General features: G+C 31.8%; 1 protein-coding gene across 3 annotated transcripts in view; it reads left to right on the plus strand.

Annotated features, from left to right (window-relative positions):
- Positions 1 to 15,060, plus strand: part of LOC126880451 (rhomboid-related protein 2-like) — a 71,064-nt gene that overhangs the window by 34,087 nt on the left and 21,917 nt on the right. For all 3 annotated transcript variants that reach the window (XM_050644314.1, XM_050644315.1, XM_050644316.1), the window contains exon 3: positions 2,868 to 3,082. In XM_050644314.1, the coding sequence (XP_050500271.1) occupies positions 2,868 to 3,082 (215 nt within the window). The remainder of the gene's footprint in view (positions 1 to 2,867; positions 3,083 to 15,060) is intronic.

Below are 15,060 nucleotides of genomic sequence, written 5' to 3' on the forward strand. Positions count from 1 at the left end.
CACCCTGAGAATTTTTATTAATTTTTATGTATGATTTGCGACAATTAAATAATTAATCAAATAAATAATAATTAATATCAAAGTAATAGAAAGCAGATCATAACAGTATATAGTACATTCTTTCACGGTGTTTGCTGTAAGTTTTAAAGAACCGCTTGGATTGACATGAAGTTTGGCATACGGATAGCTAACATGTCAAAGAAAGAAAGTGACATTGTGCCGATGTGTGCTTTTGCCCCCTCTCGGGGGTGAAAAAATATATGTCCAAAATAAGTCCGAAAATGGATAAATTGACTTATTTTAAATAACCTTTGTTCTATAGCGATTTTTCGGCAAGTCAACACTTTTCGAGTTATTTGCTAGCGAATATGTTAATTTTTCAACAAAATAGCCACGCTTTTAGTCGGTTTTTCGCAAATAATTCAAAAAGTAGGTACTTTATCGAAAAAACGTTCTTAGCAAAAATATAGCCATAAAAAAGTAAATAAAAATAATGTATGCGTGAGGTCTATAGACCTAGTAGAACCAGAGTTATAGCTAATAAAAAATAGGTTCATATTCGCTGAATTCCAAATAGAATATTTCAACGTGAAATATCTAAAAAATGAAGCACTGGTTTTGGAAAACTCATGACAGCTTTTTAAAGTGTTTAAAAAAAGCTTTATTTCTGTTTTTATAAAAAAAAGTTTCTAGCTTCCAATGTAAGCAAGTTACGCTCAAAGTACAGTTAGTCTCTTTTGTTTTGGCAAAAAAAAATCGGGAAGATCACCCGCTAATTAGCAACTTTAATAAAATTAATCGTTACCGCTTCATAAGTTTTTTACTTATACATATTGTGTTTATATGATCTGTTAGTTTCATCGATTTAAAGTACTTATTTTTGAAAAAAAAACGGTTTTAAAGCAAAATTATTAAAATTTTTAATTTTGAAAAAAATGTTTTTTTTTTCAAAATAACTTAAAAACTGTTAGAGCTACCAAAAATCTCAAAAAATAAAAAAGTCGTATTTGCTTTTCTGAATATTTTGTATTTTTTTGTTTTTCTGTAGGACAAAAATTAGTTAAGATTTTGTGTTTCTAAATTTGCATACACTCGTGATTAGTGACTTGTTCAAGCCCTTTTAACTACAGCCCTTTCAAAAATAAGGACTTTAAACCGATGAAACTTACAGATCATATAAACAATACATACACGAGTAAAGAAACTTGTGAAGTGGTAACGAAAGTTCAATTGAGATGCTAATTAGAAGGTGATTTTCCCGATTTTTTTACCAAAAAAAAAGAACTAACTTTATTTTGAAAGTAACTTGTTTACTTTTAATGCTAGAAAATTTTTTATAAAACAAAAATAAAGCTTTTTAAACACTTTAAAAAAGTTCTAATGAGTTTTCCACAAAAAGTGCTTCATTTTTTGGTTATTTTACGTTAAAATATTCGATTTGGAATTTGACGAACATGAACCTCTTTTTCATTAGCTATAACTCTGCTTCTACTAGGTATTGGCTCCGTGCGCCTCCCCTCTATTTACAGAAATTTACAGTTCACGTGACACGCTGTCAGTTTTGTAAGGACGTTTTAGTATTGACTCTTATGGGATTATTTTGTTAAACTTAAATATTTTATTTTCTAGTGATAATAAACGAATACAAATTGTTACAATTCATTAGTTATTCTTTTATCATGCCATTTATAGTTCAACAAAAATATTTTTTGTCGTTAATAAAGATTTATTGACATAATTTACGATAGTGAGGTTATATAAGACATACCGTATTCGTATTTTTTGGAGTCGAGATAAAATTTTTTATCAGAGCTAAAAAGTATATGTAATAGGTATGTACATACAAAACTTATAAAAACGTAAATAATATTATTATATCATGTGTATATTGCCACATCCTTTGTATATATAGAAAAAGTTAACCTCACTCCATCCTTATAACAGCGTTAATTAATTTTATTCTTTGATCTAATTTTTTTTGGGAACGAGGAAAATAAAAGTATTTCACATCTCTAGTATTCCATGTATTTTTACAGTGAACAACACAACAATTAACGTGATATGGCATTTTTTTTAATGTCCCATTTAAACATACAAAGTCCTTACAAAGATTCAAGTAACCGCCACCATGAGCAGGTCGGTCGATTTTGCTTTGACACTTTGTTAACGCTCGGAGCGAATAGGGTATAGAGACCTAATATATACATCATTTTCTTCACTTTTTTACAGGCTATATTTTTGCTAAGAATGTTTTTTCCACAAAATACTTATTTTTTTAGTTATTTGCGAAAAACCGTCTAAAAACGTGGTTATTTTGTTGAAAAATGAACATATTCACTCGCAAATCACTCGAAAAGTATTGACTTAATGAAAAAACTCTATAGAACAAAAGTTACTTAAAATTAGTCAGTTTATCCATTTCCGGACTTATTTTGGACGTATATTTTTTCACCCCCGAGAAGGGGTGAAACCCACCCCCAGGGCAAAAGCACACATCGGCACAATATCACTTTTTTCTTTGGCTTGTTAGCTATATGTATGCCAAATTTCATGTCAATCCAAGCGGTTCTTTAAAATCTAGAGGTTTTGAAATATTTTACCGTTAAAGAACGTACTAATAGGGAATATTACCTGAAAAATAATCAGTAGTACTTAAGGACTTCGAAATGTAAAAAAAGTTAAGATTTCCAGAAAAACAGAAGATCTGACAACAATGCAAATACCACCATAATATTGCCGCATAATAAGATCCACACTCACTAAAACGTATAAAACTCGTGTAAGCCGTTTCCGAGATAATTAAGGCGTTCCATACATAAAACTCACTCTGTACCTACTCTGTATAATATTAAATTGCTTTGTTTTAGTGTGATACTGACGGAGATGGATATATTACACTGGACGAATTGGCAAAATTTATCTCCGACAATGAAACGTCCTGTGCCTGCATTAACCCTCGAGCTATCAAAAAAATTTACCAGAACGCTGATAAAGATAAAGATCACAAGCTCAGTTTTCAAGAATTTGTAGATTTTGTTGAAAGTGAAGCTTTTCAATCTTTAGTAAATAGATGTATCACTACGTAAGTAACAAATTATTAACGCTATTACGCCAGTCAAAGACAATAGGAGCAAGAATAGATTATTACCTCCGAATTCTATCCTACTGCATGGATTTTAATGAAATTTTGGGCCTAGCATCTACTTATCTCCTAATTCAAAGTCTACCCTATGCCGATGTGTGCTTTTATCTTGGGGCTGGTTCCCACCCCTTCTAAGGGGTGGAAAATTTTTTGGTTAAAATTACCACGGAATTTGCTAGATAACCTAATTCTAAGGAAAAACTGTTCTATAATTTTTTTTTGAAAACTCAATCATTTTTGAGTTATTCGTGGCTGAAAATTGGCCATTTTCATTGAAACATAATACCTTTTCGAGCGGTTTTTGCGAATACCTTAAAAACTATGCATTTAACTAAAAAAACTATAGCAAACATTTTTGTAGATTATAAAAAAACAAAGAGACACTACTTGCCTTCATAAATCTTCTAGTTATAATACAAAAAAAGATATGGTAGGTGAAAATTGTTTGTTTTTTTGGTACATTCTCAAAATAGTGTATTCAACTTAAAATAACAGAGAAACGGTCGATTTTAAGTGTACAATGCTACTAATACCTTTTGTATCGGTTGAAAAGACCTTTAAAATGAGCTATATTAAAGGTCCATTACATTAAAACTAAGCGAGATATGCTGCAAACAAAATTTATAACTAATGTATTTTAAGAAAAAATGAGAAGTAATTTTGACCCCCATCCACCAAAATGTAAATGCATCATTTTCTTTCTACAATACCTTTTATTATAGTGTTATTTGTATTATTAAAAAGGTGGACGGGTTTAAAATGAATGGTTTTTGAACAAAAAAAAAAAGATCAAATTATAGAGCGCATTTTTAAATTTTCTTAAAAATCTTCCTTTTTCTCCTTGTAACTTGAAAATGGTAAGAGATACAGTAATAAAAAATAAAAAAGAAATTTTTATCTGAAAAAACCCTACATTTTTGTGTGGTATCTTTTTTCGTATCTCTTATTATTTTTGAGTTACATGGAGAAAAAGGAAGATTTTTAAGAAATTTTAAAAATGCGCTCTATAATTTCATCTTATTTTGTTCAAAAACCATTTATTTAAAACCAGTCCAACTTTTTTAACATAGAAATAACACTATAATAAAAAGTATTGTAGAAGGAAAACGATGTATTTAAATTCTGATGGATGAGGGGTTAAGTATACTTCTCATTTCTTCTTAAAATACATTAATCATCAACTTTTTTGCAGAATATCTCTCCTAGTTTAAATGTAATCAGAGGCGGCTTTACCTATTGTGCAGGGTGTGCGGTGCACACGGGCGCCGGGATGTTGGGGGCGCCGAGCGCCAAAGAGCTGATCCTTTCCTTTGTTTTAACATAAAATATGCTTTAAAACGCTTAATGAAAAATTACATAGGCACTTACGCGCGATTTATAGATTGTCGCCCGTCCGGCTGTCCGTCCAACGGACATGCGGCAATCTTTTGATTCATTTGAAGACATACCAACAATGTTTCCCAAATCGGTTGCAGAACCGATAAAGGTCAAATTGCTTGGGACTTGCCGGGCATTTGTACACGTGTCGCGGGGTAATTTTGCGAAATAAGATTTGATGGAATGGATTAAGTATTATATTTACATAAGTTAACATGTAAATATAAAGTAAAAGCGGCTTGTCTGAGAGAGAGACATACTTTATTAATACAATGTACCAAAAGGCCATCGACCGAAGGTCTTTTGATTAAAATTATTTAAAAGGAAGATTTTCTTTTATTACTACCACAATAATTATTGCGACTTTCAGCGGAGTCAGAGCGCGGAGTCAACATTGTCGCAAAGTCGATTGACAAATATATCACTAAATAAAAATTGAAGTATGTGATATTATTACTTATTATAGATTTTGCTAATGCAAAAGCACGAAAAGTATCTTTTCTATAATTATATGTTGTAGTATGTGGGTCTTGTAATAATTCGTTAATAAATTATTATGTTTTTTAAATAATCACAAAGTTGTTCTTTTTTATTAATCTAACCAATTTCTTCCTAAAAGTTCTATTTACTCGTGTACTCAAACCTGTCAAATTTCCTCAACCAATTTTCAACCTTACCTCATAGATAAATAAGTTCATTTTTAATTAAATATTTTGAACAGATTTGGGTAGGTTGTTCTGACGCCGTGAATACCTATTGGCTCCCAACATCATTTAATATTGCACTATTTGCATCTGGATTTTTGTTTACATAATAAGCGTACCTAATACCCTATGTACTAGTACTAAGTAGGTAGGTACCACTGGCGAACATAGGCGCCTATACCCATGGGCAGGGGGGGCCGTGGTCCCCCCTAGCTTTTCGGGTGCTTTAAACTGTATACTGTTATCCATAGTGTACAAAATGTGATGTGCAAAATCTTCACGTCTGGCCCTCCCTGAAAATTATTATATGGGTGCACATGCTGGCGAAGCGTCCATGTAACCATTGTTACCATTGGTAACAGTTAAAAATCTTGCAAATAAATATTTTATGTCTAATGTGAAATACCTAATTGCTTTTACCTATATTTTTACCAATAGAAATATATTATTATACTATGTGTTAATAGTACCTAATTCAGTAAATAGCCAACTCGTAGACACACGAAAATATTGGCGAGTTTATGTGACTCAGCTGCACTTTATTATACTCTGTTACCAGATTCATTTGTGGTTACAATGGTTACATTCTCGCTGTCGCTCGGGGCCGGCTAGTGTCTGAAAATGAAGGAGCAACGGCGTGAGCGCGCTGTGTATATCAGTATCCCTGTTACCAGATTTGAATTTGGTTACAGTACCTACAAAGTGTGCAGGATGTACCATGGATGAGTGTCGCTGCGTAATCGATCAACTGCTTGAAAATTAATTCTCGTTGTATAATTTTGAAGAAAAAATTGAGATTATAGAAAATGGAAGACCTATTTTAAACAATTTATGATCTACCAGCAGGATGTACCATGGATGAGTGTCGCTGCGTAATCGATCAACTACTTGAAAAGTAATTCTCGTTGTATAATTTTGAAGAAAAAAAAATGAGATTATAGAAAATGGAAGACCTATTTTAAACAATTTAAAAAAGGAATCAAAGAAAGTAGTTCGATATTTTAAATTTAGTTGGTACAGTGAAAATCCTTGGTTATGTGGTTGCAAGAAAAATAGACTGTATTGTTGGCCATGTCTTCTGGTTTCTACAGAAAAAATGGGTGGACTAGGTTCACGATTAAAATAGTTTTAGAGTTTTAAAAAGGAGACATGAAATTTCTCGGTTACTTATATGTAAGATGTACACCCAATTTGATTCAGTTTGGTAACACAAGAATCGAAAGTTCTCTTAACCAAGCTTTTAAAGCAAATATTGCTAAACATAATGGGTTTGTTAAAAAAATAGATAGGTATATTTTTAGCACACTTATAATAGATACTGTATGTTTTTTGGCCAAACAAGAATTAGAGTTTCGTGGTTATTTTGAGGGCGACGACTCTGACAATCGAGGCAATTACAGGAAATTGTTAATATTAATTGCCAAAAAAGATCAAAAATTTTGCCAACATCAACTGTTTTTTAGAGAGTTTCAAGTGATTTACAAAATGATATTATTGAAGCTATATATACATATACATTTAGCCATATCTTCATTTTTTTAAATAAGATTTTTTGCATCTGGTTTTGGTAACACTTTGGAAAAAGTCATGCGTCGTCACTGGAGGTACCTATTCGCCTATTTCGTTTTGACTGCGCGTCTACCAAAGGGCGCCAGGGCATCGACTGCACACGGGCGCTACATGGGCTAGAGGCGCCTCTGAATGTAATCGACATTTAGTATTGCTCATTTTAAAGGCCTTTTCAAGCACTACAAAAGTTATTAGTATCATTATACACCTAAAATTGACCGTTTCTCTGTTATTTCAAGTTGAATGCACCGATTTGAGCATGCAGCAAAAAAACAAACTCTTCTTACCTACCATATCCCCCTTTGTATTTTAACTAGAAGATTTATAAAGGAACGAATCTCTTTGTTTTTTTATAACTTACAGAAATATTTTATTAGTTTTTTTGCTAGATGCATAGTTTCTAAGGTATTCGCAAAAATCCGTCCGAAAAGGTGTTTTTCAATGAAAATGGCCAATTTTCAACCACGATTAACTCAAAAAAATTAAGTTTTCAAAAAATAATTATAGAACAGTTTTTGCTTAAAATTAGGTTCTCTAGTCTCTTCCGTGGCTATTTTAACCAAAACATTTTTCACCCCCGAGAAGTGGTGGGAACCACCCCCAAGATAAAAGCGCACATCGGCATAGGGTAGACTTTGTTTCTTGAGCTATTCCCTACTTACTGTAAAAATATCAAGTAAATCGACGTAGTAGGATGGAATTCGGAGCCAAATACCCTCATTGACTGCCCTATATGTCAGAAATGGAATTATTAAACTCATTCATGCATATACCCGTATCAGATCTCTAAGAGACTCATTAATATCCAGCTCAATTACATAAACAAGGGATTATTTCATAAAACAGGAAGGTCTCTTGTCCCTTATTTATGGAATTCCACTCCAACAATAGCACCCAGCTGAGCTGAATATTAACGAGTCTCTTAGATAGCTGGTACTACTTTACTTTCAATTATGACAACCCTAACGCCCAGTGATCTATTTATAGGACAGCTTAAAATTCAAAATACAGATATAAAACAATTTAATGTATATTTTCATATTAAGAAGAATGTTACTGATTATTTCATTCATAGGAGATTCTGACCAATAGAAAGCTACAGAAATAAAAATTAAACTGATTATTTTTTGATGATTTTAACTTCCAATCGTATAGTAAGATATTTGATCACGTGTTTAATTCTGTCCAATCAGATTAAAATTATACTGAGAATTATCTACTGTAAAAAATTACCAATAGAATTTTTTTAAGTAGATTGTTTCTGTTTAATGGCAACCAGTTTCCTAGTTTTGACAACTGTCACATTTAAGAAAATATCCATAATATACGTATTAAAAAAATAATCTTACGTATATCACACGACAGTAAGAATAAATAAGAAAATAATGTTTCATTTTTACTCAAATTTGTTGTCATTGGGCAATAGCCACACGAGCCCTGCGGGCTCTCGTGTCTATTGCCAGACAACAAATTTTCGAAAAACTGTCGCATTATTTTCAATTTATTCTCAATCTCTTGTCATATTATACCCGATAATTTTTGATAATATCCCGTCGTCAAGTATATTACGTCAGATGTCCTTCGTTGCTACGAAAAAATACGTTCGGTGACATTAATGACAATTAATGTTTTAAAAACTATAAAAGTGATGACTTTCAACCGTCAAATATTTATAACAACTTTTTGTTTAATTGTACTAATTTGTACTTACATAAATAAATTACAATAAAATGTAGGTTTTGAACAGTTTTATTCATGAAATAATCGCAACAAATTGCACTCGATCTCTAAAATTATTATCGAATTTTTGCCCTCGTGACACTTTGGACATAATTTTACTCCCCTTCGGGTCGTGAAATTAAAACTGTCAAAGTGTCACTCGGGAAAAATTCGATAATTTTAGAGCTCTTGTGCAATTACTACTGATAATTCTGTATAAGGAAAATTTCGAAATTAAAAATAAAACGGTTTGGGCGGTAATGGGTATATCAAACAAGGTATACTTCCAGAAACTGTATACATACAGGGTGAGTCATGAGGAATTGTACATACTCCTACCTCGTGTAGAGGCCCCTATGGGAAATAACAAATGACCATTAAAAAGTGTCTGCTCCTATTGTTTATTAATATACAAGCAAGTTTCGCATTTTGACAGAAATTTTTATTCGTCATAATTTTTGAACGGTCAGATCGATGTGTCTCTTATTTTGGTCAATCGTTACACTATTGCCACCTAATCAACTGATTTATTCAAACTAGAAAAAAATCAGGTCCGGCTTTAAAAAAATTAGTTCGTTTTGGTCTTAGAAAAAATTTCACCCTGTATACCTAAGCTTTTTGAAAACTCTAATATGAATTTTACAAATTAGACAAATAGGCAATTAAAATAACATATTTATTTTTTTCCGCACACGATTGCTTAATTTTTTATAAAAAAATCAAATTTGATTATGAATTAAAAGTTTGGTAAAGTGAACCATAGATTAAAATAAAAATAACTTTTATTACAAAAATGAATTTTTTTTAACAAATATTTAATTTATGTTATCACCCAATCAACTGATTTATTCAAACTAGAAAAAAATCAGGCCCGGACTTAAAAAATTAGTTTGTTTGGGTCTTAGGAAAAATTTCACCTTGTATACGTTTTTTGAAAACTCTAATATGAATTTTACAAATAAGACAAATAGGCAATTAAAATGGCATATTTATTTTTTCCCCACACGATTACTTATTTTTTTATTAAAAAATCAAATTTGACTATGCATAAAAAGTTTGGCAAAGTTTTTGCATAGATTTAAAAAAATTAACTTTTTTTACAAAAATTAATTTACAAAAACAACGTTTTTCTTAAAATTAAAAGTTTTACCATTTTTTTTTCTATAACACGTCTACATCTAAAACTTCCCATAACACTTCTTTTGGACTCTATAGTTTAACATAGACGTGATCAAATTGATAAATTTTAAATTTTTCCACCTAATTTTTGCGATTTACAAGTTTGCAACTTTTACAAGAAGAAGACTGAAAGTCTACAACAATTTTCATAGTCTTCACAATGGTAAGAGGTATGTGCTGTAAAAATTTCAGAAAAAAAATATTAAAATGGAACAGAGTTGTAGCGAGTTAAACCATGAGTTCATTTTTTTTCATTTTTAGGTTAAAATTCCGATTTTGACAAATTTGATTTTTTAATAAAAAATTAAGTAATCGTGTGGGGAAAAATAAATATGCCATTTTAATTGCCTATTTGTCTTATTTGTAAAATTCATATTAGAGTTTTCAAAAAGCGTATACAGGGTGAAATTTTTTCTAAGACCCAAACGAACTAATTTTTTTAAAGCCGGACCTGATTTTTTTGTAGTTTGAATAAATTAGTTGATTAGGTGGTAATAGTGTAACGATTGGCCAAAATAAGAGACACATCGATCTGATCGTTCAAAAATTATGACGAATACAAATTTCTGTCAAAATGCGAAACTCGCCCTGTATATTATTAAACAATGGGAGCAGACACTTTTTAATGGTCATTTCTTATTCCCCATAGGAGCCTCTATACGAGGTAGGAGTATGTACAGTTCCTCATGACTCACCCTGTATATCGGCATTTTAATTATTTTACTCCGTTATTTTTAATTTTTACTTTAATTTTTCGTATTTTTTTTATATCTTCATCACCTTTCTCTTTCTCCTAAGTAAACATTACCATTTACCTTCCTACAAGATATTTTACAGTAAAATTTCCTTTTAAGGCCGGCGCCCACTTATACGGAACAGCCCGCTACCGAACGGACCGCGACGATCGGCATTTTAATATTTTCGTGTATTCAAATGGCTCAGCGCCTCCTTTGCGGAATCGCAGCACATCGCGCTGAGCCATTTGAATACACGAAAATATTAAAATGCCGATCGTCGCGGTCCGTTCGGTAGCGGGCTGTTCCGTATAAGTGGGCGCGGCCCTTAATCTCCCATTTTTTTTAGATAAACCAGTAGGTAGGTACCCTGAAATATTTAAAAGTCATCAACTTCTTCAAAGTGTATAGAAATAGTGGTTTGATTAAAATCATTAGTTACTTACATTGTAAAATTGTAAAAATTAAAGGACTTAAAGCCGATGAAAGCGGATAAATTTCCGGGAACGCAAGGTCCCTACTCGAAAAGAAGGTTACATAGCCTTGGTCTGCGTTAGCGTGCCAATTAAAGCCTCGGTTTCCTCGAAAGCGGCACCGAACAACTGCGACCGTAACACTGCGATGAATGACGTCATAAAAAACTGTACCACGCAAAACAATAGCGGTGGTTTTCAAGGATGCGTTGGAAGCCACTGCTTGAATTTGTCACCGTAATCCGACGTAATTCATCGCAGTGTTACGGTCGCAGTTTGTAGGTGTCACTTTCGAGGAAACCCAGGCTTAAGTATGAATTTAATTTGTTGAAAAAAATTATTTGTATAAATGTAGCAATAACTCCGAAATTATGGCAATTAGGTGTAGGGAATATTACATGAAACATAATCAGTATTTCTTAAGGACTACAAAACGCAAAAAATATACAGAAATAAGAAAGTTCATCCGATTTCCAGAAAAACGGAAGATCCGACAACAATGTAAATACCACCATAAAATCGGCCGCATCACAAGACCCTTACTCACTAAAACCTATAAAAATTGTTCAAGCCGTTTTCGAGATAATATTGAGTCGTTTCATATAAAATATAAAACTCACTATGTATATATTTTTTATTATTCTTTGTGAGGTTTTGGTTCTATAACATGCCATATAGGAAAGTGTATTTCCTGTGTATTGTGAAACTATTACTCCCAAATATGTAGTTTTATTTTTCGCAAGCTCTTAATAGTAGGGGAGCCCAAGCGGGGATTTTTGCAGTTACTCAAGCGCGTCAGATTATTACATGGGCAGAAACCATATATTTGGCTCTTAATGCAGGGGAGTTCGTTAAGGGGGGACCGAAAAAAAATCTCTCCTTAGAAAAACTCGAAATCGTCAGACTAAGATAAGGTTAGTTAAACACATGCAAAACTAGTTCAGAGAAATAAGGAAAAAAAAATATTCTGTTGGTGACACAACCCCCTCCAGGCCGAAACCAAATTTTTCGAGTAGTATGGTCATCTATAATAATAACCTATATGTTTCCTGCAGCCGATTTTGATGATTTTCGGTAAATTTTCGCTTTTTTGGTCAATTACTAAAAAATTGGGAATTTTAAACAAATTTGAGAGTAATAATCTCATAAACAGTATAAAAAACTTCAATATGGCGTTCGCTGAATATGTCTATCCTTATTGGTTGCTTAGAAAATTGCAAAATAAATAATAAATTTTGAGTTTTTATAAATATTTATAACTTATGTAAAAATTAACTTAGAACCTTCTTATTACACGGACTGCTGAGACTTAAGGTGCTTAAACCATACCCTAAATTTCAAAGCAATTGGTCAAATAGTTTAAAAGTTATTTAATTTGTTTATCCAAGATTAATTTTTTTTGCAACACTGAAGTTAGAAAATGATGAAGTTACAGTAATATTTTGGATAGTTTATGAAAGAAGAAAATTTACAGTATTAATTAAATTAAAGAAAAATTAAAAAAAATAATTATAAATATTGCAAAATAATTTTGCAAAAACATGTGAATTAAAAAATGGGGGGCTAACTTTGTCACTAATTGTCCTAGGACAGTTGTTTTTCTTTCTAAATGTGTATAAAAATTCAGTCTTTCTAAATATGAAAAAATAATTTTTCTACGGGTAACGGTTATAAAGTTATTCTAATTGTTTATAAGTAAGCAAAAAAATCGACATGTTTTTGCAAAATAATTTTACACTGTTTAAAATTATTTTTTGTCATTTATTTTTAATTAAGGTAATAGCACAAATGTTCTTCGTTCATAAACTGTCCGAAGTATTATTGTAACCTCATAATTTTCTGACTTGCAGTGTTACAAAAAAATGAATTTTGGATAAACAAATTAAATAACTTTTAAACTATTTGACCAATTGCTTTGAAATTTAAAATATAATTTAAGTACAAGAAGTCTCGGCATTCCGTGTAATAAGAAGATTCTAAGTTGATTTTTACCTAAGTTATGAATATTTATAAAAACTCAAAATTTATGATTTATTTTGCAATTTTCTAAGCAACCAATAAGGATGGACATATTCAGTGAACGCCATATTGAAGTTTTTTATACGATTTATGAGTTTCTTACTCTCAAATTTGTTTAAAGTGCTTAACTTTTTGGTAATAGACGAAAAAAGCGATAATTTACCGTTTTTTGATCTTCATTTGTTTATAACTATGTATATCATCAAAATCGGCTGCAGGAAACGTATAGGTTAATAATATAGATGTCCACACTACTCAAACAATTTGGTTTCGGCCTGGAGGGGGATGTGTCACGAGAAAAATCTTATTTCTCTGGACTAAACAGTCTATATTTCAAAAATCTAACGATTTGAGCGGGACGTAAGGAAATGGGTGAGTCCCAAAGTTTCTCAAGAAAAAAGCGAATATTTCGCGAAATGAATGACAGATCGAAAAACTAAAATATACGTGCCCAATTTTTTCAAAAGTATATCGAATAATACCAAACACGACTTCCCACGGAGAGGGGTGGGGGGTAAATTTAATATTTTAAATACGAATCCTGCGATATTTCGCGAAATGAACATCAGGGCCCAGCGCACGCCAAATATAATTCTATTTTGCTGACGTCACAAAATAGAATTTCATAATGGGAGAAACGACGGTTGCTAGGCAACGTGACGTCACTAAAATAGAATTCTATTTGGCGTGCTCCCACAGCTGATCGAAAAACTGAAAAATACCCTTATTCAATATTTTTGAAAAATCTATCGAATTGCACCAAACACGACCCCCCACAGAGGTAGGGTGGGGGGTTACTTTAAAATCTTAAATGGGAGCCCCATTTTTTATTGCAGATTTGGATTCCTTACATAAAAATAAGTAACTTTTATTCGAGACATTTTTTCGAATTATGGATAGATGGCGCTATAATCTAAAAAAACGATTGTTGGAAATGTAAAATTAAATTAAAATGGAAAGTCCCCACTAAAATGGAAAACTTTACTTAACTTTTTTTAGTTTTAGGACCTACTCTTTACAACCCAATAGGTCCCCATAACGCTTGAGTGACTGCACATTTAGCATACTTTGATCCTCTACCATAATTCTTGTTTATTTTCTTATACATTTTGAGCGACCACGACTTGATTGTTTACAAAATATTAAAGGTATATTGATATCAGTATCAGTAGATATTTTGATTTGATAAAAAGTGACATCCTTTGGTATTTTATCGGCATCCTTTGATGCTGCGCCCAAATATGTCTTGTGTAATGATGTAGGTACTACAGATGATAAATTAGGTCAAAAATATAAAAGTTGTAGTCAGAAAAAAGTCTTAAGTTTTATAAATATTTTGGGTGTAGTCAGAAATTTTTTCCATTTTTTCCATTTGTTTTACTTTGTGGCACGTAACGTTATTATACAGTTTTAAATATTTTTAATAAAACAATAATCAATAAAAATGGTCAGTTTTCAACCACGAATAATCCAAAAAGTATTGAGATTTTTGAAAAAAAAAACATTATAGAACAGTTTTTACTTAGAATTAAATTCTCTAGTGACTTCCGTGTTTGACCAACAAATTTTCCACCCCGTGAAGGGGTGGGAATCGCCCCCAAGATAAAAGCGCCATAGTGTATAGGGTAGACTTTGTTACTTGAGCTATTTCCTGCTTACTGCGAAAATATCAAGTAAATCGATGTAGTAGGATGGAATTCAGAGCCAAATACCCTCACTGAGTAACCTATGTAGACACATTCATTAAATATTTTCTGTAATAAATAAAAGTAGTTCTGAAAACTAACTACTATAGTAGGAGGAGGAAAGTATGCTAAATTTGCAGTTACTTGAGCGTTATGGGGACCTACTGGGTTGTAAAGATTAGGTCTTAAAACCAAAAAAAATAGTTAAGTTTTCCATTTAAGTTGGGACTTTCCATTTTTAATTTAATTTTCCATTTCCAACAATCGATTTTTCCGATTATAGCGCTATCTATCCATAATTCGAAAAATGTCTAAAATAAAAGTTACTTATTTTTACGTAAGAAATCCAAATCTGCAATAAAAAAGGCAAGCGTCCACAGGTCCGCATCGTACGCATCGGATTAATTTTTCATACTGCGTCCACTGTATCGGCAGCGATCGGATTGCCGATGCCACTAC

Source organism: Diabrotica virgifera, chromosome 2 (genome assembly GCF_917563875.1).
Source record: "Diabrotica virgifera virgifera chromosome 2, PGI_DIABVI_V3a".
NCBI classification, from domain to species: Eukaryota; Metazoa; Arthropoda; class Insecta; order Coleoptera; family Chrysomelidae; genus Diabrotica; species Diabrotica virgifera.